The sequence below is a fragment of the Leptopilina heterotoma genome, unplaced genomic scaffold, assembly GCF_015476425.1.
Source record: "Leptopilina heterotoma isolate Lh14 unplaced genomic scaffold, ASM1547642v1 Lhet_462, whole genome shotgun sequence".
NCBI lineage: Eukaryota > Metazoa > Arthropoda > Insecta > Hymenoptera > Figitidae > Leptopilina > Leptopilina heterotoma.
Genome location: NW_025111094.1, coordinates 124,526 through 150,859, shown reverse-complemented (window position 1 = coordinate 150,859; position 26,334 = coordinate 124,526). Strand labels below are relative to the sequence as shown.

Genomic DNA, 26,334 nt, shown 5'->3' with positions numbered 1-26,334 from the left:
ATAGTTTATGTTTTATTCCATTTGTTAACTAAAAACATGAAATTTTTCAACAGAATTTCCCCACTTTTGGACCTGAGAATTTCGTTTTTTTTTCTTCGAGAGTACAGTTTAGGAGTCAAACTTTGATTCCATTTAAATGGGAAATTGATTTTTCTTATCTAAGTGCATAATAATAGACGTTAAAAAAAGGTATGTTTTTTTGACATAAACAAATGGAATAACTCAGTCAATTTTCACTTTATCGATTTGGTGTAAAGGGAATTAAATTTCATTCGTTTTCACAAAACTTTTCCAAAAAAAAATCCGACCTAGCTTCAAGGAGGGGGGAGTTAGTTTATTTTTTTAAAAAAATTCCTGACTAGTTAATTATCAATATTTTTAATTGCAATTCATACCACTAATAGTTCAATGTATGTATTTTATGAAAAAAAATTGGACATAAGGTTTTGTGCATTTATTTTGCTTCCTCATAAAGGAAGCCTTATAGTAATGTCGATTTCCGAATTTTTTAGAATCAATTATTTTTACAAATTTTCAAGTGTAGTATATATAATTCGTCGAGAGGAACAAATGTCCGGATGTATGTGTGTATGTATGCGTGTGTGTGTATGTATGTGTGTGTGTGTGTGTGTATGTCACCGATTCTTGTGGACAAATTTTCTCTTACACGTCTTGATGGACTTTGATAAAATTTTGTAGGTGTATTACGATCATGAATACCAAAAATCCGACAGAAGGATTTTCAAAAATATCTAAAAAAAAAATTTTTTTCAACAATTTTTTAATTTTTGGATTTCTTGAAATAACTTTTTTCTATATTAAAATTTTTATTAATTCTTGTCAAAATTGCATTCCTGACATAAAAACGAATCGATTCATATATATAAAGTATATATTTTATCAAAATTTATAGAATTAATAAATATTTTAAATTTTCACAAAAAATTGAAATTTTGTATTTTTTGACAATTTATCTTAACACTTTAAAATAATTATTCTAAAATAAAAAATTAAACAATTGGTATATATTATATTGAGGAAGCTTAATAATCATGAAATGAACAACTTGTTTAATTTATATCAAGTAAAAGTAAATGTATCCTTTTTTCAACCTCTGAACGTCGGAGTGGGGGTGAAACGTCGAAGGAGCGTGATTCTCGCCGCCACAACTCAATTCAGCCTTTCAAATTTGCAAAAATGGTCATAACTTCGTTAATTATTTACCGATTTTAATGATTCTTTTTTTAATTTGATGTATTGTTTTACGCTGAATCCAGAAATGATTTTATATTTTTTTAAAATACAATATTTTTAATAATAAAAACAAAAAATTTTTTAACAAAAAATTTTTAATTATTATTTATAACATTTGACAAACAATTCTTTTCGTACATATAATTCCATTGAATTCAAAAAAATATTATAACAAAAAAAATTAAAATTAATTATATATAAGCTTGTAGCATTAGGTTGACATATGCACGCCTGTTCAACTATCAATACAACGATGCTACACACATATATAAAAATAATTTGAATTTTTCTATGTCATAATATTATTTTGAATTCAATGGAATTATATGTACGAAAAGAATTTTCTGTCAAGAGTTATAAATAATAATTAAAAATTTTTTGTTGAAAAATTTTTTGTTTTTATTATTAAAAATATTGTATTTTAAAAAAATATAAAATCATTTTTGGATTCAGCGTAAAACAATACATCAAATTAAAAAAAGAATCATTAAAATCGGTAAATAATTAACGAAGTTATGACCATTTTTGCAAATTTGAAAGGCTGAATTGAGTTGTGGCGGCGAGAATCACGCTCCTACGAGTACCCCCACTCCGACGTTCAGAGGTTGAAAAAAGGATACATTTACTTTTACTTGATATAAATTAAAAATAAATGCACAAAACCTTATGTCCAATTTTTTTTCATACATACATACATTGATAAGTAGTATGAATTGCAATTAAAAATATTGATAATTAACTAGTCAGGAATTTTTTTAAAAAAATAAACTAACTCCCCCCTCCTTGAAGCTAGGTCGGATTTTTTTTGGAAAAGTTTTGTGAAAACGAATGAAATTTAATTCCCTTTACACCAAATCGATAAAGTGAAAATTGACTGAGTTATTCCATTTGTTTATGTCAAAAAAACATACCCTTTTTTAACGACTATTATTATGCACTTAGATAAGAAAAATCAATTTCCCATTTAAATGGAATCAAAGTTTGACTCCTAAACTGTACTCTCGAAGAAAAAAAAACGAAATTCGCAGGTCCAAAAGTGGGGAAATTCTGTTGAAAAATTTCATGTTTTTAGTTAACAAATGGAATAAAACATAAACTATTTGTCCGATCGAGTTGACTTTTTTTTTAATTTATTCAGCTTCGCAAGGAGAATATTCCTGGTGAGTTGTAAACAAATTCAATAATTATTAACAAAGTTATTAAACAATTAAAAAAGTGCTATTTTTAATGGTTTAAATTCATTTGCAACTAAACTAATTAACCTTTTTCAACGTATGACCAATCATTTGAAAGGTATTTTTAGGCTCTACAACTTTCAATAACAACTTTTTCCTCTAAAATTTAACCGGAAGCAAGGGTCATCGAAAAACTACGTTTCTTGAACTTTGACGATTGTTTACACTATTTTTTGCAACCGGAAATCGAGAGCAAACCATGGGGCTCTTATATGGGGCCCCCAAACTACAAGAAACTATTGAGACTTTTCAAGTTGCACTTTTGTGCACTTTTTGCACTCACCGACTGGCCTAATTCCCCAAATATCATTTTTCCGAAACGTCATTTTACCGAACTGCACTTTTGCGAATAGTCATTTTTGCGAAATGTCATTTTTACAAATAGTCATTTTTGCGAATAGTAATTTTAGCGAAAAGTCATTTTTACGAATATTCATATTTGCGAATTGTCATTTATGCGAATCGCCATTTTTACGAATTGTCACTTTTTCGAATCGACATTTTTACGAATCGACATTTTTACGAATTGTCACTTTTGCGAATCGACATTTTTACGAAGTGTCACTTTTCCGAAAAGTCATTTTTGCGAATTGTCATTTTTGCGAAAAATACAATAGTAAACTTGTAGGTATATATAGGTTCACTATTGTATTTTTCGCAAAAATGACAATTCGCAAAAATGACTTTTCGGAAAAGTGACAATTCCTAAAAATGGCGATTCGCATAAATGACATTTCTCAAAAATGAAATTTCGCAAAAATGACAATTCGCAAAAATAGCTTTTCGCAAAAACGACAATTCGTAAAAATTACTTTTTGCAAAAATGGCTATTCGCAAAAATGACATTTCGTAAAAATGTCGATTCGTAAAAATGTCGATTCGCAAAAATGGCGATTCGCATAAATAACAATTCGCAAAAATGAATATTCGTAAAAATGACTTTTCGCTAAAATTACTATTCGCAAAAATGGCTTGTCGCAAAAATGACTATTCGTAAAAATGACATTTCGCAAAAATGGCTTTTCGCAAAAATGACTATTCGCAAAAGTGCAGTTCGGTAAAATGACATTTGGGGAATAATCATGCGTCCCTATAAATGCCAGATTTGGATTTACTATATGTCCACTTTTAAAGTGGACAAATGGTAGACATATAGTAGATATACGGTAAAAGTGGAAATAAACTATTTAGAAGGTGTTTGATAGCAAAAAAAATGTTAAATATGTAAAATGGATGTTTAGAGAATAGATTTTAGCATATATTGCAATAAATAAATCTCTAAATAATTAATAATTACTTGAAATTCCTGACAGATTCGATAAAAATAAATGTACATAGGTGGTTAGACTTTAAATAGTGGAAAAAAGTTCATAAAAAAACTAAAAATGTTAAAAAAAACTCTTATAATTAATAAATTAACTATTCTATAGTCGATTTATCCATTATTTAAGTTGAATTAAATCGTAAATTGTTCAAATATTAATGACAAATATGCGAACTGTGAGACCTGTCAATGTATTGGTAACATGCGTGATACTTGTAGCAGACTACGATTCACTACGATCATATTCTGAACGGCGGAACGAAAGGAACTGATTTGGATAAACGCGCGAAGTTTCAAAATGATGTGTAAATATAGTAAACATTGAAAAAAATTGCTTTCTTTGATTTAAGAGATATTCACGGTGCGCCTGAAATGGGTTTTTATAAAAAGTTCCTGCACTCGAAATTTTCTTGTCAATTTTAAATCTGTGAAGTTTAATAGTTATTTTCGTAACAAGGGCGCAATCACCTTTGCGCCCATGATGCGAACATAATTTTTTGTCCTAACTGCATGGAAAGTATGGCATAGAGGCACGCACGATTAAACGCTCATATTAGTTAAAAATTAAGCTCTATATAAACATTATATCGAATGAAGTCTATAATGATAGAAGTTTTAAAATAGAAATAAAAAACAGTGTATTCTGGAAACATAGTATTTATTTAGAACGTAGTAATTAATAATTAAACAAAACTGAAACAAGAACTTTTAAAATTGACAATTTTGATAAACGAAATGGAAACAAAACCAAATGTCTCATTATTTTTTTAGAGAAAATAAAAAAAAATTGCAAATTTTTATAGACAAAATAAAACAAGTTGAAAATGTTTGCAGTTTTATAGTCAACACAAAAAGAAAGTCGAAAATGTCGCATTTTAATGAAGAAAATCGAATAATTAACAAGCGGGCGGTAAAGTATTTCCGCCCGCTCGGAGGTAGGCGAAGCGGGCGGAAAATACTTTACCGCCCGCTGACGTCATACAAGCGGGCGCAAAATACTTTTCCGCCCGCTTCCCCCACTCCCGGGCGTAATGTGTTACTTTGCGCCCGCCTTAAGTGCCCGAAATGACATACTTTCCGTGCAGGTAGGACAAAAAAAGTATTTTAAGACCAAAAAGAAAATAATCGCTAGAGCCCTTTTTGAGAAAATTAACTTTAAATATATTTTTTAATTTTATATTTTTAAATTGTTTAGAAACTCGACTTTGATTCCATAGAAACATATTGCTAAGGTCAGTCTGTAGAGAAAAAGTCTTGAAAGGTACCTAAGAGGCAAACGAAAGAATTAGGTGATTTAGAAGAATTGATTAAAAAAATGGGAGAAAGCACAAGTTAAGGCATGGAAAAAAAAAATAGGAACTTGAATAAGAAAATGGACAAAGTAAGCGAAGGGTTAAGTAAGGAAATAGGGGTGATAAGGGAAATGTGCAAAGAATGGGAAAAGAGATGGAAAGTGGAAAAGAAGAAAGTCTATAAGAAACTTGATGCGTAAGAAAAAGAGCAAAAGGAAAGGAAATAAAAAGTGGAAAAATAATTATGGGAGGTGAGGGAGGAAGTAAGAGAATCAAAAGAAATAGTGACAAAAGTAAAGAAAAGAATAGAAGAATTAGAAGATAATAAAGAGGGTCAAGTATTTAAAAAGGTTAGAGATACTGAATTGGATGAAAAAATGGAGGAAGTCACTAAATGGATGGAGCGCACAGAGAGGGAAAATTGTAAAAGTAATATATGGTAGTTAAGGTGAAAGAAAGGATGGGAAAGAGACTATCCAAAGAATATTAAGAGAGATAGGAATAAATGTGGATATTGTAGGATTGAAAACAAGGAAGACAAGGAAAGGCCTAAAGTGTGGGTAGTGCAACTGGGAAATGAGGAGCAGAAAATAGAAGGGATGGCGTCGAAAAATAAATTAAAGGGAAGAAAAGAAAAATAGAAGAGGATAAAACATGGAAGGAAAGGGTAATTTCGAGAAAATTGGACCAAAAGAAGTGGGAAGAGAGGGATAAAGGATGCCAAGTGAAAAGAGGAAGGGAATGTCTATGGATAAATGGTGTCAAGTGGGTAGTTAGCGAAGCAACAGGAGAAGTGATTAAAGAGGAAAGGAACAGAGAAAGAATGGCACCGGAGGAAAGTGAAAGTGGAAATATAGGAAAGGTTTTTTGGGACAGGAGTGGAGAAGGGAGTAGAGCAGAGAGTATAAGGAAAGAGCGGGAATAAAAACGGTTTTCTGAAATGTAGGAGGGATGAAAAACTAAGATGACGGATTTTGGAAAACACTGGAGAAGTAGGATGTTCTGATGCTTTGTGAAACATGGGTTGAATTGAAGGACTGGGAGATAATAAGGAAAAAGTTACCGAAGGGGTATAGATGGAAAATAGAAAGAGCAAAAAGAGAATTTCAAAAAGAAAGAGGAGCAGGAGGTATGATTTCAGGGGTAAGGGGGGAAATTAAGGAGACAAAGAGTTTGGTGAGAGAAGAAGAGGGATGTATGGTAAGGAGAATTAAATTGGAAGAGAGCACATAGACATAGTAGGAGTATATAGAAGAAGAGGAGAGGAAAAGGGATGGGCAAATCTAAAAGGGTGGATGGAAAAGGGAAAGGACAATAAAGTGATAATTGGAGGTGATTTGAATGTGTGGACTGGAGAATTAGGGGGTGGTGTATGGGATGAAGAAAGTGAAAAATATATAAGGGTATCACAACATAAGGAAGTAGACAGGGAGGGTAGAAGGTTGTTGAATATATTAGAGGAAGAAGGGCGGGCTATATGTAATGGAAACATTGAAGGGAATGAAGAAGGAAATTTTACATACTGCGGGAAAGGAAACACTGTGATCGACTATGTCTTGACTAATGAGAAAGGAAGGGATGGGATAAGAAAGATGAAAGTTGGAAGAGAGATAGGGTCAGATTATTTTCCACTAGTGGTAGAATTAGAGGGGATAAAACCGAAAAGTAGGCGAATTGTGAAGAATCTGGTGAAACCAAAGAGAATTAAAATTGGAAAGTGGAACGAAGAAAGATTGGCAGAGGATATGGGATATGTAGAGGGTAAGGAATTAAGGTATAAAGGGTGGTGGGATAGTGAGTGTGTAGAGAGTAGTATGGGAATGAGGAGATATAATATTAAAGAGTGGAGAACAGAATATGTAGAATGGAAAGAATACAATAAGAGACATAAGAAACATGAGAAGTTAGTAAGAAGGAAAAAAGAAGAGGAGAAGAAAAGGTTCATGGAGGAGGTAGAAAATGCGGTAAAAGAACGGAAGAGAGTGGGAAGTCATAAATAGAGAAAGAAGGAAGGAGAAACAAATAAATAAAAACATTAAAATTGAGGAATGAACGCAATATTATGTGGAGATGAGTGGAGCTAAGAAACAAAGAATAAGAGGAGAAGGAAGGAAAATCGTAATAGAAGAAGAAGAGGAGGAAGCAATAAATAAGTTGAAAATTAATAAGGCAATAGGGCAAGATGGGATGGAAGGTGAAATTATTAAATACACTGAGAGAAATCCGGGAACTAATACGTCCCGTGCGAGGCTTGAGTGATAATTTTGAATGTTCTTATGTGAACCCTCGATCGGGACGTCTGAAGCCCCGATAAAAAACGTGGAACGTCCCGAAGCGGGATTACTTACAACTTTTAGTTTCGGTCACGAGTTGTTCTCTCACATGCGGGAACAATGTTTGACAGACTCGGGGCGTCTGAGCCTTAGATTCGAAACATCTCAAACGCAACAAGAACAGTAGCTTATAGCGACGTCTAGCGGTAACTATTACGCCCTGGAGTTCTCTCAGTGTATGGGAGAGAGAAAATAAGGGTGGAAATATGGAAAATCGTGAATAAAGTATGGATGGGGGAAGGATGGCCGGAGGAGTGGAAAACCGGACTTATAGTACCACTGGTAAAAAAAGTAGAGCGAAAGAAATTAGAAGATTATAGGGAGATAACACTAATGCCAGTAAGCTACAAAGCTTACGCAGAGGTGTTAAGAAGCAGGTTGGAAAAAGAGGTGGAGAGGAATGGAGAAATCCCACATAATCAAGCAGCATTTAGGACAGGTATGGGCACGATGGACCATGTCTACACCCTAAACTATGTGGTAAATAGACATTTAAGGGAAAAAGTAGGAAAACTGATGGCTCATGCATTAGGAAGAGGGCTCATGCAGGGTTGTCCGTTAAGCCCCATTCTTTTCAGCTTATTAATGGCGGATTTGGAAGAAAAGCTGAAGCGAAGAGGAAAAGGAGGGATAAAATTAGAAAAAGGAAAAATCTACTCACTTGCGTATGCAGATAATATAGTATTAATGGCAGATAAGGAGGCAGGAATGAGGTTATTGATGAAAAAATTCGAGAAATATGTGAGAAAAAAGATTTATGGGTGAATGTAGGGAAAACAAATATTGTGAGGTTTATGAGTAAGAGAGATGAGGGACAGAATAAATGGAAAATGAATGGAAGTGTGGTTGAAGAAGTGAATGAATTTTGTTATTTAGGTTTTTGGTTTACGTATAATGATGGGCATGAATTGAATGTAAGTAAAAGATTAGAAAGAGCGAGTAAAATAATGGGGTAAGTATTGGGGATAGGGGAAAGAAGGTTTAAGAATGACTGGAAAAGAAGATTGTGGTTGTTTGATATGTTAGTATGGAGTGTGGTAAGATATGGGGTGGAAGTATCGGGATGGATGGAAATGAAAAAAGTGGAAAGCATGCATGAAAAATATTTGCGATGGGTGATGGGTGTAAGTGGAAATTGTCCGGGATATATGTTAAGAGAGGAATTTGGTAGAGAGAAAATATGTGTAAAGTAGAGAAACAAGACTTGGGGTTTTGAGGAGAAGATGAGACAGGGTAGAGGGTGCAATTGGACGCGAATATGTTGAATGCAAGTTAAAGAAAGAGAGATAAAAAGAAAAAAAGAATTGTCTAAATGGGAGAAGGAGAGGATAGAGAGATAAGAAAAGGTATGAATAAGGGACGAGGATGGATGGAGGTGAGAAAGGGGTGGGAGCAGTAGCGTAGCAATAGACGGTTTGGTGGGTTAAATTGTCCAGGGCCCCGGCGAACTAGGGGCCCCAAAAATTATAAAATGAATTTTTTAATATAAGCAATGAAATAGTATATAATAAACTAGATGTTTATGTGAGTTTTAATGCTGCCTGCCCGCGCAGGCATTATGAAGTTGACCAGTTATGAATATATATTATATTATTTTTAGTTTACTTTAATTTTTATACATATATTTGTTGTTCTTAGGTATTTAATTATTTATTATAATGATGACAACAACAATTCACGCGCTGACGCGCGCGGTTAGCTTTTAGTTTACTATTTTTTATAAAATTAACAATTTTACAAATGAATTAATATAAAAAATTTTAATTCGAATTTTTTTTATAAGAGTAAAATATAAATTGGAAGTTATGTTTATTACTATTAACAACTATAATGTATAATAGAGGTGTGCAAAATTCGATTTGAATTATCTCCGATTCGAATTTTCTGTTGTCAGGTCGATTAATGTTCGGTTCGACTCGATTAAATGCACACCTCTAATGTATAACTATAACTATAATTTAATTAATTGAAATAATTATATTTTATGACTTCGAACAAACAATTTTGACATTGTCAATATAATCAATGGAAGCCGATTCTTACAGGATTTTGTCCGTGGAATCCGAATTTTACCTTGAAAATATTGGATTGGCTCTAGTTTTCAAGCAATTTACGTTTTAATTGTCAAAATACGCATTTTTTGCATTTTTTGAATGGATGTAAAACAATACACCGAAACAGTAAATGTTTCTGCATATAGGACCAAATTGAAGTTTAAAAACTGCTCTGTAATATCTAAAAACAAAAAATTTAATTTATATACAAATTTAACTTTTAATGTCCAATTAGACATACGCTGTTCCATAAACGCAATAAAAATAACATTACTTTTGACCAGGTAAGTCAATTTAAGTAAAAATTAGTCTCTCTGGGGGTATTTGTGGTCGCTGCTTACAAATCTGTATTCAGATTTTAATATTCATAATGGCGGATTCAATATGGCGAATTTTTTTTAATTTTACATTTTTATCATAAAGGTGTAAACAATTTTTTAAAATTGGTCCGCCATTTTTAATTTATATATTTCATAGCAGATTTATAAACAGCGACGACAAAAAGCCCTAGGGAGACTAATTTTTACTTAGATTGACTTACCTGGTCGAAAGTAATGTTATTTTTATTACGTTTATGGAACAGCGTATGTCTAATTGGACATTAAAGGTTAAATTTGTATATAAATGAAATTTTTTGTTTTTGGATATTATAGAGCAGTATTTAAGCTTTAATTTGGTCCTACGCGGAAAAATTGACTGTTTCGGTGTATGGTTTTATATCCATTCAAAAAATGCGTATTTGGCGTATTGAAACGTAAGTTGATTGAAAACTAGAGCCAATCCAATATTTTCAAGGTCAAATTCGGATTCTACGGACAAAATCCTATAACAATCGGCTATAACATTTTAGTTAACATGCAATTAATAAAATTTTGTCGGACTGTGTTATGGTCAAGTTGGTAAAGCTTGACCTTTATTTTTAAGTAGGATCGTTTGTACATACTTGTCAAAACTACGGGTTTTGCGTTAACAACAAACAATAATATTCCCTTTTAATAAATTTATTTATGATCAATTAATTGAATGAAACGAAAGTTCGTAATGTTACACTTATGTAACTTTAACAACTTTGAAGCTTTTGCAATTGCTTTAATAGTTAATACTTCTTCTAAGTGTTATTTTTCATCAATTGCACCTAAGTAGATATACAGGGGGGCTTCTGGACCAATTGGTATTAGTGCGTGTCAGTGCGAGATGTGTGTACGTGTGAGTGCGTGTCTGTGTGAGCACGTGTGGGCCTATGAGAAGGCCTTGAAGTTGGGTGAGAAGCGTGATTGATTCTTTACGGTAGATTTGAAACTTTAAAACAAGGGGAAATGATTGATCAAATAAAGTATTTTAGTACGAGAAATTCAATTATTTTTCCAACAACAGATTTAGATGATTGGTATATAAATAAAGTCAGAGATTGTGTATTGGTAGAAATTGAGAAATTTGAAGAAAAAGAATCGGGTTGGAGTTTGAAAGAAATTATTAATTTAGTTGTAAATATTAATAGATATGATGCATTTCAAGTTGGATATTCCACCTATACAGATTTACCATTAATGATTAGAAATAAGAAAGCTGTAATTAACATTGAGAACAATGACCCTTATTGTTTTCTTTGGTCAATAACAGCTTTTTTATTTCCTGCAAGAGATCACGTAACTCGCACTAGCTCATATCCCCACTACAGTACTATATTAAAATATGATGGTATTGAATTTCCAATCAGTTTTTCTCATATTAAAAAGTTTGAAAAAATGAATAATTTAAAAATAAATATTTATGGATTAGATGACTTTGATAAAAAACATAAATATACTGATATTGTTCCTATTTATTTAAGTAAAGAAAAAGAAAATTATCCTGTAGTACATTTAGTAATGATAGAGACTAATAAAATTAATGAAAACGAAAATGATAATTTGAAACCAATATACCATTTTGCTTTAATGAAGAATCTTTCCCGTTTTGTAAGATTACAAGTAACTAAAAAGAAACAAAGTTTGTTATTATGTGATCGCTGCCTTTGTCGTTTTTTTGACAATAACTCATATAAAAGACATAGATTAGCGTGTGAGAATACGAATAAGTGTAAAGTAATTTTACCCGATGAGAATAATAATACTGTCCAATTTAAAAATTATCGTTTTAAAGATAAGGTTCCGTTTGTAATATAAGCCGATACAGAATGCCTTTTAGAGCCTATTGCAGAGACAGACGAAAACACATGCAACGTTCAAAGGCACGTGCCTACAAGCGTAGCTTATTTATACCATGCAGTGCAGCTTTGATGAGTCACTCTCACATACAAATCTTTATCGTGGTGAGGACTGTATACAATGGTTTATGAATGAATTACAGAATATGGCGAGTAATATAAATAGAGTATTTTTTTCAAATATTGTCCCAATGGAACAATTGACCCAACAACAAATGCAAGACTTTGAAACTGCTAAATTATGTCACATTTGCGAAAAACCATTTGAAATAAATGACATTAAACATCATGATCATTGCCATTTTACAGGCAGATATCGCGGTCCTGCTCATCAAGGCTGCAATGTAAATTTTAAATATTCTCACATTATTCCCGTTGTTTTTCACAATTTATCAGGTTATGATCAACATTTTTTTATAAGAGCTCTTGCAACTGGTTTTGATGAAAATATCAGTTTATTGCCTATAAATAAAGAAAAATACCTTTCATTCACAAAAGATGTGGATAAGACTAAAATTAAATATCGATTTATTGACTCGTTTCGTTTTATGGCAAGTAGTTTAGAGAAATTAGCATCCTATTTAACTGACAATGAAAAAGAAATTACAAAAAAGCATTGTACAGACGATGCACAATTTAAATTGTTAATAAGAAAAGGTGTATTCCCATACGAATACATTGATTCATGGGCACGATTGGATGAAGAATGTCTTCCTCCGAAACAGTCATTTTTTTAAAAATTAAACAATGAAACTATTTCAGACGAAGACTATCTTCATGCTAAAAATGTATGGAAAACATTTAATTTAAAAAATTTAGGAGAGTATTCTGATCTTTATCTTAAAACAGATATTCTTCTTCTTACCGATATTTTTGAAAACTTTAGAAAAACATGCATTTCCACTCATAAATTAGATCCTTTGCATTACTACACTGCACCGGGACTTGCTTTTGACACCATGTTAAAATTGACAGATATAAAACTTGAACTATTAACAGATTCTAAAATGTTGCTATTTATTGAATCTGGAATTAAGGGCGGAGTATCACAATGTTCAAATAGATATTCAAAAGCTAACAACAGGTATATGGGGGAAAAATATGATGAAAATTTACCAGAAAAATACATTATGTACTTTGATATTAATAATCAATACGGTGCAGCTATGAGTGAATTTTTACCTTATAAAGAATTTATATGGGTACAGGATTTTTCAAAAATCGATTTTAAAAATATATCTGATGAGTCATTAATTGGATATATTCTTGAAGTTGATTTAGAATATCCTGTTGAATTACATGATTTACATAAGGATTTACCTCTTTGTCCACAACACTTTGTACCACCCAATTTAAAGTGTAAAATTCCGAAATGAATGACAACTCTTTATCATAAAAAGCAGTACATTTTACACTATAGAAATTTAAAATTATACTTGGATTTAGGTATGAAACTAGTAAAAATTCATAGAGTTCTTCAATTTAAACAAAAGCCTTGGTTAAAGAGTTACATTGATTTAAACACTGAAATGAGAAAAAAGTCCACTAACGAGTTTAAAAAAATGTTTATAAATTAATGAATAATTCAGTTTTTGATAAAACTATGGAAAATGTTCGAAAATATAAAGATGTTCGTTTGATTACAAAATAGGAAGGGCGTTACGGTGCGAGATCACTCATTGGTAAACCAAATTTTCATAGTTGCACCGTATTTGATGAAGATATGGTTATTATTGAAATGAATAAATTGAAAATTACGTTTAATAAACCAATATATGCAGGTTTAACTGTTTTAGATATTTCAAAAATTATTACATACGATTTTCATTATAATAATATAAAAAAAAATTTTGGTGATAAGGTAAAATTGCTTTACACTGTTACTGACAGTTTGATATATGAAATTCAAGTTCCTGATGTCTATCAATGTATGAAGCAAAATATTGAGAAATTTGACACCTCTGACTATACACCAAATAATGTTTACGGTCTACCACTCTGTAATAAAAAAGTTTTAGGTTTAATGAAAGATGAATATTGTGGAAAAATTATTGAAGAATTTATAGGTTTACGTTCAAAATTGTATGCATTTAAAATTTTTCAATTGAATTCGTAAAATAAGAAAGCTAAAGGTGTAAAAAAAAGTACACTAAAAACAATAACATTTAATGACTATAAGCATTCTCTAAATTTCCATCAAAATTTGATTAAAACTCAATTTTCGATTCGAAGCTGTAAGCATAAAGTTCGAACTATAAAACAAAGAAAGATTGTTCTAAGCTGAAAAGACGATAAGCATGTGTTAGCACCCTCAAATACCGATACATATCCGTGGGGCTATGCAAAGAAATAAAACTAAACATGCTCGTAAAATATAAACTAGAACTGTGATTTATATTTTTTGACATCACACAATTCCCATAACTTTAAAGCGTTAATTAAAATCCCTACTTCTTCAATATATTTCTGTGAAATTCTACGTAGAATTTTCTCGACTTGGTTTTCATTCATCAAAGATTGAAACAATACAAAAGCTTTTTTGGGGGTATAATCCCCACTTAGTCAAATGAGCCCTACTTCTCTCATTTTGGTACTCCAGTTTGAAGGAAGATTTTGTAGGAAGAAGAAGAAAAAAGTCTTAAAAGTAAAGTGTAAGCATAAGATTGGTTAAGAATTCGGTTAAATTAATTGATTGATATTCAAAAATAATTAATACTGTGCCTCATTAATACGGAAACAATTAAAAATAATTTTTTTTCTAAATTGTTTGTCGGCAGCATCGACTCTGCGCTTTTAAATAGAGCTCACAAAGAAAGGTGCATATTTGAATGCGCAGAGTCCATGTTGCTTTCGACCAATTTTAAATATTCAATGAATAAATTTAGTTTTAATTGTTTACATATAGCTGTGACATAATATTAATTATTTTAGAAACAATAAATAAAGTTGAATTGTATTTTTTTAACAAATCTTATGCTTAGGAATTTATCAGTGTTGGTGTCTGTGGTGGTGGTGAAAAGCGAAGAAGAAGAAAAAGATACAAAACTTATTCCAGTAAGCATAAAAATTTATTAAAATACAATCCAATTTAATTACTTTTTCTAGAAAAAAAATTTTGATAATACTTGATTCTGTGTTATAGAAAAATCTATTTGCTTTACAACTAAATACTTAAAGTATTACAAAAAAATTAAAGATGTTTTACTACTACTTTTTAGATAGATTGATATTAGCTGATATAACCTTTGTATTTTTGTACATAAATGAAGAATATTCATCGCTTGTACAAAAGTACAAAGGTGAGATCAGCTAATATCAATCTCAAACAAATTTATCAAAATAGTAAGATATGAATTTTTTTGCTATAATTTAAGTACTTAATTGTCAAAATAGTGTTTTCTCTATAACTGTGTAATACGCAAGAATAATCATAAAGGAAAAGTAATTTAAAATTGAATTGTATTTTTCAATAAATTTTTTATGCTTAGGTACAACTAGAAAAAGAAAAAAAGAAGAAGGAGATGGCTGGAGACGAACCAATTAATTACAGTCCTCTCCATGATACAGAGTAAGTTTTAAATTAAAATATTTTTTCAATTCGTTTTTACACTAATCTTTTAAAAAATAATTATACAAATTAAAGAAAAAGTATAATTTTTGTCTTAGATCTGTTTTTTTATATTTACAGCATGGAGTACGTCATGATTAACCACGAGATATATGTACCCATAGAGTGGGTCCTAGAAGTTACCTATGAATCGCTGATGACGCTGTGTCTTAACGCTATTGATATGTACCATGCCACTGAAATGCTTTCAGCAGAAGGATCAACAGTAAATGTTGTCACTGTACTTGCAGACATAACTGCAAAATTAGTCTTTGTCGGCGGCGTTTATAGTTTTGAAAAAATTAATTCTTATTAGTTGACATTTTGGCTGTTTTCGGCATTCACCCAGGGTTAACCCCGAGTTAACAATTATCCAATCATCAACAACATTCTGTTGGATCTAACCAATCACCGTTAACCGGGAGTTAACCCGGGGCGAGTGCCGAAAACGGCCTATGTCTTTCTTTTAAAAAAATTTCATTAAATGTTTGATCTTAAAAAAAATTTCTTTTTACAAATTAAAAAATCTCAAAAAAATAACTTTTGTTATTTATAATTTTTACAGATAAATCTGATAATTTGTTTTAAATCATCTTTTTCTTAATGTTTCAAAATTTTTGTTTTCCATTTACCCAATTTAATATTATGCGTGATCTTAATCCTTTTTAAATTAGAAAAAATTAAAAGAAAAATCTATTTATATTAAAAAAAATTTATACTACAAATTATAGATAAATAATAATAATAACAAATCTACTTAAATTTAAAAAAACATTATTTAACATGACTACTAATTCACATTTCATTCAAGGTAAGTGGATATAAATTTTTCTTTTTAAATTAAATTTGTAAAAAAATGTTAATAAGAAAAAAATTTCAGCTAATAAATTAATATCTTTGAAAAAGAATTATATTAAAAAAATAATCCTTAATATGAAACGAGTAGATATGCAAATTAGGTAAAGAGAGACATTCTCATTTATCTTGCCTTTAGAGAAAGAGAGAAACCAGAGCCGGCGTTACTGGCGCCGTTACCCAGACGTTACCTTTTGTGTTTCAATTATAAAAGTATATATATATTTATATTGACTTTTATCTATAGTTTTCCTTGCGATGAAGAAAGAAAGAAAATATTATTACCTGGGTCCCTCATTTACAAAGAATCAATCTACGAGTGCAAAAAGGACACTCACGTTTAGGGCCTAATACCTAAATATAAGAACGAATATTTATTTTAATTTAAAAATCATATCGTAGATTATTTTCCTTGGGACACGTTCTACGTGTCTTCAACGAAAATTAAATTAAAAAATCTTTATAATTCACTGGTAAATTCACTCACTATATTATATGAGTGAATATAAAGTTAAGTAAGTGAATTATTAGTAAATACTTCGTGAATTAGTAAATAGTGATTTAGTGAATAGTAAGTATTAGTGAATATAATTAGTGATAATAAGTGAATAGTAAATAATAATAGAATTACATTAAAATACTGTTTTCTAAATTTTGTCAATCATTAAATAATTAATTGAGTTGTGTTTTGTCTTTGATGTTAATTATTAATAAAGTTAAAAAATTTGTAATAATTTTTTTGATGTTTATTAATAAATTTAAAATTTTGTTACAATTAGGAAATCGTCTTTAATTGGATAAAAGGCAAAATTAGAAATTGGTTATATTGGATAAAAGGAAAAATTGGAAATTAGTTCTATTGGATAAAAACAAAGCTGGAAATTGTTTAAATTGGATGAAATTAAAAATTGGAAATTGATTATATTGGATAAAAACAAAGCTGCAAATTGTTTAAATTTGATAAAAGCAAAGCTGGAAATTAATTAAATTGGATAAAAGGCAAAATTAGAAATTCGTTATATTGGATAAAAACAAAGCTGGAAATTGGTTAAATTGTATAAAAGGAAAAATTGTAAATTATTTATATTGGATAAAAACAAAGCTGGAAATTGGTTAAATTAGATGAAAGGAAAAATTGGAAATTGGTTATATTGGATAAAACAAAGCTGGAAATTGGATAAATTGGATAAAAGGAAAAATTGTAAATTATTTATATTGGATAAAAACAAAGCTGGAAGTTGGTTAAATTGGAGAAAAGGAAAATTGTAAATTGGTTAAATATTGGATAAGAGACAAAAATGGAAATTAGTTAAATTGCATGAAAGACAAAATTGGACATTGATTATATTTGATACAAGGAAAAATTTGAAAGTTTTGAATAAGGATAGAATTGTAAATTTGTTGTTATTTTCTAAAAGAGGCAAAATTTGGTAACATTGGATAAAAGGAAATTATAAAATTTATAATTGAATGTATAAAACTTGATGTTAAAATTTTAATGTAATATTACTATTTTTAAAATTATAATTCCTTGATATAAGTTAATTTTATAAAATAAAAGAACAATGTCTAACAAAGGAGAAACTGTTAATTCGACTACTCATGATTTAAATATTGTTGTCACTGAAGGAGCAATGCTAAATAATGATCATATGTATGAATTTCAAAAGCTATTGGGAAGACAATCAAATTTTTTTTATAATATGAAAAATACTTTGTGTTTACAAACAATTGATTTGATAGTTCCAATCGAGAAAAGTAAGCAGCACATTCAAATACTTTTTAGTGGATCATATAAATCTGGTCATTGGATTTGTACTTATTATGATGGAATGAGCCTTTACATTTTTGATAGTCTTAATAAGAAATGTTTAAATCATGATCAGAGAGATTATTTAATTAGATTATATCCATTTGAACCGCCAGTAGTTTTCACAGCTGTTGATCAACAACCAGAATACAGTCTTTCTTATGGAGTATATGCAATAGCATTTGCAACATCGTTGTTTTTTAATATTCTGCCTTACTCTGTCAATTACTATTATTGTAATATTAGAAATCATTTAATGTTAATGTTCGAAAACAATAGTTTATGTAAATTTCCCTCTGTACAACTTTCTAATAGTAGATCTTGCATAGCTGTGTATGACTGAAATTGACTTTTAAATGAAAAAGATATTCAACTTCAGTATGGAGAATCAAACTTTTCTAAAAACTCTATTAAAAAAGAAATTTCTTTCTCGAGAATAATATATGAAATAAATAAAGAAAATATTGCATCAACAACACTTAAACAAAGTAGGGCTGAAATTCAAAAAAGTTATCGTAAGAGGCAAAAATTAAAACGTAAAATTGATAATGAAAATTATTCAGATGAAGCATACACATCAATTTATTTCCCGAAAATTATAAATAAAATAAAGAAAGAAATATTGCATCAAAAACACTTAAAGAAAGTAGGACTGAAATTCAAAAAAATTATCGGGAGAGGCAAAAATTAAAACGTACAATTGATAACGTAAATTATTAAGTGAAAAACACACTTTAACTAAGAAAAAACTTTAAGTCAAATCCAAAATAGAATATGCTGAGAACCTTAAATTAAAAAATAAAAATGGTGATACAAGTTCTTTGTCAAAAACAAAGAAAACTTGATGTCAAAGAAATTATTGTGAAGCCACAGTGGGCTTAAACCAACCAACTTTAAATAAAAAGTCTTGCGAAATGGTATTAGTATTTCCATCGTGAACTCTGTATACATACACTTTAAGAAGAGGTACAAAATCAAATTTAATTTCAAATTCATGAGTGTACAATAGTATTTTGGATCGCATAATCTGAATTTGATGTTAAATTTAAGAATTTCAAAATGGCGAATCCAATATGGCGACCAAAAAAATTAAAAATTGTTTGGATTTACTTGAACCTCAATACTTGAGGGTTTTCGGGGTCATTCAATCTGAATTCAATGTTAGGTTATGAAAATTAGAAATGGCGGATCCAATATGGCGACCAAAAAGTTTAAAAATTGTTTAGATATACTTGAAACTCAATTCTTGGGGGTTTTTGGGATCGCTAAATCTGAATGCAATGTCAATTTTTGAAAATTAGAAATGGTGGATCCAATATGGTAAACAAAATTTTTGAAATAGTATGTGGATTTAATGGTCTCCATTGTTAAAATATTTTTTAACCCTTGGGCGGGCAAGCTAAAAAAATTACGTAAGTGGGTAAGCGGGGTCTATTGGACCCCGCTTTAAAAACGCTTACAAAAACGTAGATCTTTGTATATATTTTGTTTTCTTTTTATTATATTATTAATTTTAATGCATTAAATTTAAAATATAAAGATGATGATTAAGATTTTAAATTTAACGAACTGTTAGATTTGCGCAGTATCCTGGAAAATACACACACCGTTCTGAGTGCAAGGCAGGATTAATTTGTGTAGGCGCAAATTTCTTGAAAGGAAAACACTATTTTGTTATTTGTATGTAACACACTTAGTACAATTTTTATCATTATGACATTGCGTTGTCCTCTGGACCCCGATTGCCAGTTCGTGCTGGTAAAATGTTTTAATACCCACGTGACATTATTAACAGTTGGAATATGAAAACTTTAAAAATATTCAGATTATTCGGTGGTACTTTTAGTCTATTTAAGAGAATTTCTAGGATAAACTCATTTTTTTATACGGATTTGGAGAAATTTGAAAAAGAGATACTTGCGGAGACTAATGAACCTCGCTTTTCCGTCCAAAGATTAATCAAAGCAGTTTTAATCAAAAGATTAATTATTACAGTGCTATAATGTGTAAATAAGTGTTAATTTTAATTGTAAGTAATGTCATTATTTATATAATCTTATTTGTCTATTTTCTTTTTTAATAAAAGTAATTCTTTCAAATACGGAAATTCGGATTCAGATTCAGCGATACCAAAAGCTCCGAGTAATGAGTATCAAGCAAATCTAAACAATTTTTAAACTTTTTGGTCGCCATATTGGATCCGCCATTTCTAATTTGCAAAACCTAACATTAAATTCAGATTTAGTGACCCCGAAAACCCTTAAGTATTGAGGTTCAAGAAGATCTAAACAATTTTTAAACTGTTTGGTCGCTAAATTGGATTCGACACTTTTTTTAAATTCTTAAATCGAACATCAAATTCAGATTATGCGATCCAAAATACTATTGTACACTCATGAAATTTAAATTAAATTTTGTACTTTTTTTTAAAGTGCTTGTATACAGAGTTCACGATGGAAATACTAAAAATTACTTTTTTCAAAAACGGCCCGATGGATTATTTTAATTTTTATTGCAAAATACTCAGAGAGGTCTCCAGTGTTGGAATCCACAAAAAAATCCCATTTCGCAAGACTTTTTATTTAAAGTTGGTTCAAGCCCACCGTGGAAGGAGTATTAACCACTTCGGCGGCATGGAATTCCAATTGGCGTTCCATGAGTAAGTGGCAGAAACGGCAAAAGTGCGAAAATGGCGTTCCTACTTGAACTCGATTTCAAAAGTTTGTAGTCAAGTTAAACTTTCCAAAATCAAATATTCTTATTATTTGAGATAAATGAAGACGAATAGGACAAGAAAAAATTATTTTTTCGAGGTGTTAAATAGTTTTATAAGGGTTTTAATGTAACCAATTTTTAATACTTTTTACGAATGGCGTTCCAACATTTACCCAAAATGGTTCACAATATTGGATCCGCCTATTTTTGAATTTTTGAAAATTAATTTAAGATTCATAATCTCAAAAACTATAAAACATTTGGTTTAGTAAACTTAATGTGTTTACAGAGTATAGAAATAAAGTTTAAATAGGAACGCCATTTTCGAATTTTTTTGCCGCTTCTGACACTTACTCATGGAACGCTAATTGGAACGCCATGCCGCCGAAGTGGTTAAAGCATCAAATTCAAAATGAGTTTAATGTTGAAAATTGTCTAGGTCCGATAAATAATTACTGCACACATTGTCAAGCTAAACATTTTAAAGATAAAAAAGTTACTGGTAAAAAAGTTAGTTTTAATGACTGCTGTAGTCATGGAGGTGTTGTGTTAATTTTAATACAATATCCAGATGAATTAAGGCTTTTGTTAGAAGGGTTTAATAAAAAATCAGGTCATTTTAAAAAGAATATAAGGCTGTATAATAATTCTTTTTTTGCATCTTTAAATGCTAATGTAATTAATTTTAATGGCAGAAGAAGAGGACCATTCTGTTACAAAATTCAAGGTCAAATTTACTATCAAATTAATAGTGCTTTATATCCGGATAAAGGTGAGGATCCATGTTTTGGTCAATTATTTATTTATGACCCTGAGGTATTAATCAGATACAGATTAAAAAGTAACGAAAATTTGGATGAAGACGGTTTGAAATCTATAGAAATTATTATGAGAAATTCTAATGCATACACAAAATCTCACATGATGATGTCAGAGCTAATTCAAATAGAAGCTGAATTAGCAAAACAAATAATGAAGAAATTCCTGAGTTACAATTATTGTTCACGTTGAAAAAAAGCTTTGATAAAAATAGATACAATTCTCAAAGTTTTAATGAAGTTGCTGCAATTTTTAATGCAGACTCTGAAGGAGAAATACCAGAATCTGTAACGATCCAAATCGTTTTCCTTATTTTTGTAAATATGCCGTTCTCGTAGTTTCTCCGTCTTACAACTTATCGCGCCCAGCGATAGCCCATAAGGTACCGCAACCTTCAGTAATTAACCGAATTATATATTCGGATATTATCGGGCCACACACGAAACGTGTTATGGACTACGATGACGATCTCAAGCGATTCTCTCATCAGAGAGAAGCGAGACTTCAAACTGCGATTTTCCGCGCGTGATCGATGCGCTGCGCCGCATCCTCATTATATAATCCTCTGTGTATAATTTAAGTTTATTCTTTAATTAAATGTTTTTTTATTGCTAATTTTATTGTTTTCTTGTGTTGTGCGCCTTCTTCATAATAGGATTATTTTTCGTCTTATCTGCGAACTTGGTAAGTTTGATCAATCTCTATTCATCTGTGTGGCTCGTCTCGATTCGCAACTGCTCATCAAACTGTGTCGCAGGTTGGATTGCCTTCACTGGATTGTGGAATCTCTGCTCAAATTATTGTGTCGGCTATCGCGAGCCGAACCCTGACTTTCGCTCTTTTCAAAAATATTCAAGTCTCACGAAGTTTCGTCACATTTTTGGCGCCCAACGTGGGGCAGGTTTTTTAGTTTCAAGATTTTGCCTTTTCGGCCATAATGGTGTTTTTGTCATATTTTTATGCCCGGATTGACATGTTCTTTTATTCTGAAATAATCTGTCCTACAATTCATTAATTAGAATAAATTCGTTTTCTTTTAGCGTGTTCTCATTGGAAGGTTTCATCGACGCCGTCAAAATGGCGTGTCACATGGATTTTTCCATATAGAGAATCGCTTTCTTGTGTTTCTAACGCGATAAAATGGCAATATTATCGTGCTTAAAATTTTCCTTTCTCTCTCGGAAATTTTTTTTTATTTTCTATCGCGTTCATACAAACACAAAACTTTGAGCGAATTTTCCATACATCCAATGCGCTAAATTTCTATAATTTATATAGTTAAAAAACACATGCTCGCTTCTCTCTCACTACACCGATTTAAAAAAAAAGCGTATATAAAATTTTTGCGAAAATTTTCTATATTATGTTCTGCGCATTTATTCTGATAATTTAAACATTTGCATTTTTTAAGCACCACGAGGGATATCTACGTGTAAATTTTTGAAAATTTTCCATTTGAAATAATATTCCAAGCATATTAAATTTTATTTTATTTCTGAAATCGACGATACAAAACGTTATCTCTTTCTTGTTCGCTCGATGTAAACATTCCAAGCCTTTCAAAAAAAAAGTAAACACGCTATTTTGCTAAATCTCAGCTTTTCGAAATCATTAATTATTCTCACTTTTAAATACTTCAAATCAAATTATTTTGAAATTTATTTTCCAAAAAATGGAACAAAATTTTTGCAGACAATTTCAGAAAATTCTAATAAACAATCTACTTAGTTAGCAAAACTCGGAAATTTGTTAGAATCAAAATCGAACACTTGCACAAAAAATTTTTGATTTGAATTACAATTAAGTTAAAAATTTAATAGAAATTTTTACGCACGAAATCTCCACCTTGAAAAGAAAATTGCGCAAATAAAAACGCGCAATTGGGATAGGAAATCCTCGAGTAGCCCAGTGAACGGTCTTAGTCATCGTTATACCAGCAACCTCGCACCCCTCCCTCCCACCCTTTCTTCGAGTTCGGTAGAGGTAACCCCCTCCAGCGGCTTACCAAATATGGGTTTGAAATTTAGAATTAAGAAATGCAGAACAATGACGCTAAATTGTTTTAATCTACAGCCCGCGCTGATTCAAACAATTTTTTTAGTCTTTCACACTCAGTTCGCCTTGTCAATCAAGTCTGGATTAGTTTTGCTCACTCAGCTCCACTTCATCGCAGAAGGGGGAAGAGAGACATCAATTGCCAATGCGTACAAATCGCGAAAGCAACGATGAAAAACATTATTCGGATAATTATCACAAGCGACTAACACCTAATGACGAGCATCATAATCGCCCGCGGTGTACTAGTAACAAAGACGGTCGGTATAATAAATAAATTAATCATAGTAAACAAATTAATTATCAGCGAGAAAATTATAATTTTCAATTAAATAAAAATAAATTCAACTTTCGCAAAAAGGTATCACGAAAAAAAATTATTGCATTAAAAATTGTTTTCTAAGCCATCATCTGCCATACGCAACGCAGAATCCGTACGTAAATGCACGTGATGCACCTGGCAATTATAGAAGCGCTCAATTATCTAAAAAAAGAGCGAAAATTCAGAATGCATTAATTGTGTTTTCAAAATAAAAATATTTCAACTAATTCGAAAAATTCCTAAAATTTAAAAATAAACAAATATATCTACTTTGAAATAAAAATAATACCGCGATTTAAATAATAAAACGTGCTATTCCACGTGTAGCAATCGTTTTGCTAAGGATTGAAGGTGATTTCCCAACCTGCTGTAACGCACAATCAAGCGTCTGGCTAGCAGGGACCTCACGAGTAATTCCTAAGGCTGACGCTAAGGAGTGAAGGTGATTCTCTCGAATTGCTTTGACACCTGATGTGTCTGGCCGGTAGAGATTCACTAGTACCTCCAATCGCGGACACCTAGGAACGAAGGTGCCTCCCTCAAATTGCTTTGACAATTGATTAACCGTTTGGCAACGGAGATTTCACAAGTAAATCCAAAAGCGAAGACGAACATTGCCTTTGCCTGGAGACCGAGACAGTGTATTTAGACTCTAGCATAGGGCTCCGCTGCGCTGAACTATCGCGTATCGTAGGCCCAGCTTATCTTGCTTGCGCCGCTGACTATAGCAAAGCCGACTACTTGCGAATCTGCAACAGTTGGCAAGTCTATAGTCGAAGTACTCAAAAGGCTCGCATTGCCTTAATGTCAATTTCGGAGTTCGATTATTATACGCATCGATTAAATAAAGAATATTTGAAATTAATTAAATCGTGATCAATGAATATTATCTTACAATACACAAAAAATTTTGTTTCATTTTTTACGCGAAATTATTGAGTTGAATTTTTGAAAAGGCTGATATGAAGTAAAATTAAAAATAAAGTAAAAAAAAATACATTTCTTTTATTTTGACACTAAAAACAAATTTATTTCATTTGGAAGGTTAAAAAAATACCTTTTCCAATTAAGAACAGCTGATTTCCTTATTTCGATTTTAGCTAACGCGCTAATTAATTATTTCTTATTATCTTTTGCAAATTTACGCCTATTACATAACAATGAAAAATTGTGTAATATTAATACGAACCGCGTCTAAATTTTCAATTAAAATTTAAAGTTAAAATTAAATTCAATTTTATAAACATCGACAATTAGGTATTATGTAAATAACTGTAGATTAACTATCAAGAGGAGCAACGCTTGGAACTACTTGTCCGTTTTTTGAGGTGACTCAAAGCATGGACATTTTTGCCGGCTACTGTGCCTCCGAACTTAGCTTCTTGGAAACCAAGGTCATGCGCATTTTCTCATCACCTGATTCCGAAAGTCTACAATTATTTTATTATTTATTCACGCACCACTATATCGCAATTCAATCAAGCCGTCCGACCAAATGTCCAAGACCCGAGATGAATTTAAAGATATTAGCGAAACTATAAATAAATTTTTACAATGTTTACCAACACCACAACGCATACAAGTACTACCACAAGTACAATCTCAATGTGTGAACACGCGCCAATCGCTTCTCACACCAAAAAAAACGACAATGGTTTACCGCGAATGCATTTACATCGCACAAACCATGATTCTGAAGTCAGAAGGATGTCTCAACATCAACATCATTGCTGATCACTTGCTTTTTACTGACACCTATGTTTTCGTTACCATGGACCGACAAACAACTTGCTGTCGTTTCCAAGTTTCAAGAATGCCAACCATTTGAGTGCGCAGAAAATCTAGTCTCCGCACTATTGGAGCATCGAAGGATGACATGGGAGGATCATTAGGAAGATCAAGTTAAAGCGCATGATCTGGTTGATAAGAAGTTAACAAAATTACCAAAGAAAAAGATGACTTCTGAAACAACGCCGATGACATTCATTTGCTTACTCGCAAATACTCAATTCGCTAAGTGAATCACCAGGACTTCAAACATCACGTTCGTTTATTATCGTTTTGTAATACTCCGCATCACAAAAAAAAAATTTTTTTTATAGAAATTTTCTTTTCAATACAAAAATATTTTCTTTCGTCATTTTCACAATGTTTATTCTAATAGCATTCGCGCCGATATTACAAACGTTAATTATTTAAGCGATTTAAAAGAAATGCGTTTATTATTATTGTATCGAATATCAATTAAAAATTATCATTTAAAAAATGAGCAGTTGCGAGCCATCATTTATTAAAACATTTTAATTATTATTATTTGATATACTTAACGATTATTTAATATTTTCTATTTAAATTTCATCTAGCAAAATTCTTAATTATCGAGACGAGTGAGTACCAGGTGAAATTGTTGAGTCAAATGGGAACGATTGATCGAACCTAGACAAACGACCGGT

General features: G+C 30.9%; 1 protein-coding gene across 1 annotated transcript; it reads left to right on the top strand.

Moving 5' to 3' along the window:
- The first annotated feature begins 7,669 nt into the window (after window positions 1-7,669).
- Window positions 7,670-8,203, top strand: LOC122507345. Its single transcript, XM_043620006.1, has one exon. It carries the CDS (start codon window positions 7,670-7,672, stop codon window positions 8,201-8,203), a length of 534 nt encoding a protein of 177 aa, XP_043475941.1.
- The last annotated feature ends 18,131 nt before the right edge of the window (window positions 8,204-26,334 follow it).

Bases quoted from the DNA above. Each gene is read 5' to 3' on its own strand.
- LOC122507345 (XM_043620006.1), top strand. From the start codon at position 7,670: ATGGGGGAAGGATGGCCGGAGGAGTGGAAAACCGGACTTATAGTACCA.